This window comes from Echinops telfairi, unplaced genomic scaffold (genome assembly GCF_000313985.2).
Source record: "Echinops telfairi isolate 266 unplaced genomic scaffold, ASM31398v2 ScPeMD7_7400;HRSCAF=8409, whole genome shotgun sequence".
Lineage (NCBI taxonomy): Eukaryota > Metazoa > Chordata > Mammalia > Afrosoricida > Tenrecidae > Echinops > Echinops telfairi.
The window spans coordinates 35518841-35521099 of NW_022111300.1; the positions used below are offsets into that span (position 1 = coordinate 35518841).

General features: G+C 54.3%; 1 protein-coding gene across 1 annotated transcript in view; it reads left to right on the forward strand.

Moving 5' to 3' along the window:
- CTIF (cap binding complex dependent translation initiation factor) overlaps positions 1–2259 on the forward strand; it is a 214409-nt gene that overhangs the window by 24448 nt on the left and 187702 nt on the right. Inside the window, exon 4 of the mRNA XM_004703101.2 lies at positions 1817–1892. Coding sequence (XP_004703158.1) covers positions 1817–1892 — 76 coding nt within the window. The remainder of the gene's footprint in view (positions 1–1816; positions 1893–2259) is intronic.

Sequence of the window (2259 nt, forward strand, 5' to 3'; positions counted from 1 at the left end):
TCACCAGTTACAGCCTCAGTAACCACCGGGGCAGCTCTGCCCTTCCTATAGGGTTGCTATGAGTTGGAATTGTCAAGGTGGCAGTGAGTGGGGTTTCATTTGGTGGGCGAGACGTCATTGTAAGCACCTCCACACATTAAGTAATTTGACCCAGTGGCACTTCTATGGCATTGCTGCTGTCCTTAGGTGCTATCCCCCGTCGGGTTTGAATCAGTGACCATGTGGCAGAGTCGGACTGCTCCATAGAGTTTTCCTGGTTGAATCCACGACCACTGCTCATGGAAGCAGCAGCCGGGAAAGCCAATGATGTCTGACTGCAGTAAGCAAATCTGCTGCCTAACCTCTTTAGAGTGTCGAGAAGCAAGGATGTTAAAAAATAATAACAATTTATAAATTATCAAGGGTTTGTGAGGGAGGGGGTTAATGAGCTGATACCAAGGGCTCACGTGGAAAGAAAATGTTTTGAAATTGACGATGGCAACAAATGTATGAATATGCTTGACACCATGTATGGATGGGTGTATTGTAACAAGAGCTGTATGAGCCACCAATAACATGATTTAAAAAAAGAAAAGAAAAGAAAAGAAAGGATGTTACTTTGAGGACAAAGATGCACCTGACCCAAACCATGGCACATTCGAGCGCCTCGGGTGCATTCGAAAGTTGGACATTGGATCATGAAGACCATAGAAGCGTGGGTGCATCTGAATTGTGGTGCTGGTGAATTAGATTGAAAGGACCACGGACCGCCGGAAGGACAGACAGGTCTGTCTGGGAGGCAGTACGGCCAGAGCACTCCTTTAGCAGCAGGATGGTGAGACTTCACGGCACGTCCTTTGGACAGGTCAGGAAGAACCAGGCCCTGGGAAAGGCCCTCGTTCTTGGGACAATGGGAGGGCAGTGTGAAAGGAAGGCCTTTGCTGAGATGGGTTGACACAGTGGTAACAGTGTTGGTTCCAACAGAACAAGGATTGTAAGGCTGGCGCGGGACCCATGGCGTTGGGTTCTGTCGTCCATTTGACTTGGAGCTGACTGATGACAGCTAACAACAGCAGTCTTTATGGGAGCAGATCGGCAGCTACCGGTGGGTTTGAACTAACGACCTTTCGGGTAGCAGCTGAGCACTGAGCCATTGGTTCACCAGGGCTCCTTTCCACATTGGAGCCACTCTGATTGTCTTTGTTTTACTAATGGGGAAACTGAGGTACAGAGAGCGGAAGTGGCTTGCTCAGATCACCCGGTAACAAAAGCTAGGGTCCCAGCCGGGCCGTCTCGTGCCAGAATCTTTACCTAAAATATGCCCAAGCTGCAGACCTTTGCCCAGTGAATCAGGCCGGTGTCCCTGGCTGAGGGTACGCCCACCTAGGGCACAACCATGAAGCCTCCAGTGTCCAAGGGGGCCTTGTTAGGCCAGCCAAGGCCAGGCCCCTGCCAGCCTTGAGCTGCATGGCCTTGAGGACACGGTTTGGCCTCTCTGTTCAGAGTCCCCCTAGTGCGGCGGTGTGACAGGTCTTGATGGTGTTCATTTGCAAGGATCGGTGCTGCTCTGCCAAAGGGGGACAGGGGACTCTGGGGCTCCTCTCTCCTCTCTGCTTGCTGGCTATCATAGTGGTGACCTCCAGCCCAGGCTGGTCACCAGAGGGCCTGTGCTGCCAGGCCTGCGGTGAGAAGGGTCACGTCTTCAGGGTGGCTTCCACTGGGGTGGGACAGGCTGCTCTGCAGGCCTTGGGAGGCAGGCCAGGCACCCCTGCTGGCCAGGCAGGGACAAGATGCACAAATGAGCTACTCTCAGTACCCCCTGTCTTTTCTGCTCCAGGTGTGGGAAGGGGAAGCTGGAAGATGGGGACGGGATCAACCTGAACGACCTTGAGAAGGTCCTCCCAGCCTGGCAGGTAGGTGCAGGGCCAGAGCGCCCCACCCCGACCCTCACGCCCCCTGTCCTGTTCCTGCACTGGCTCCTTGCTCCAGCAAAGGTCATCTCCCTCCACGGGGCACTGGGCAGCTGCTGTGGTCCAATATGTGTTGCACCCCCTTCTCAGCTCAGCCTGGGTGTACTGGTGGCCGGTCTTTGATGAATTGGCCCATGAACTTGCATCTCATGTTAACTTGGATGTTTCTCATGCCATGAGTTCCCAGGCTGCTCGGTGCCTGCTGTGGGCAGGGCTGAGTGGAGACTGGAACGTGGACTTCCCTGCCAACCAGCAGGGATCCGCTGGGCCGGCCCACTGTGTTTTTGACTGGGCTCCTTGCCTTGCCTTG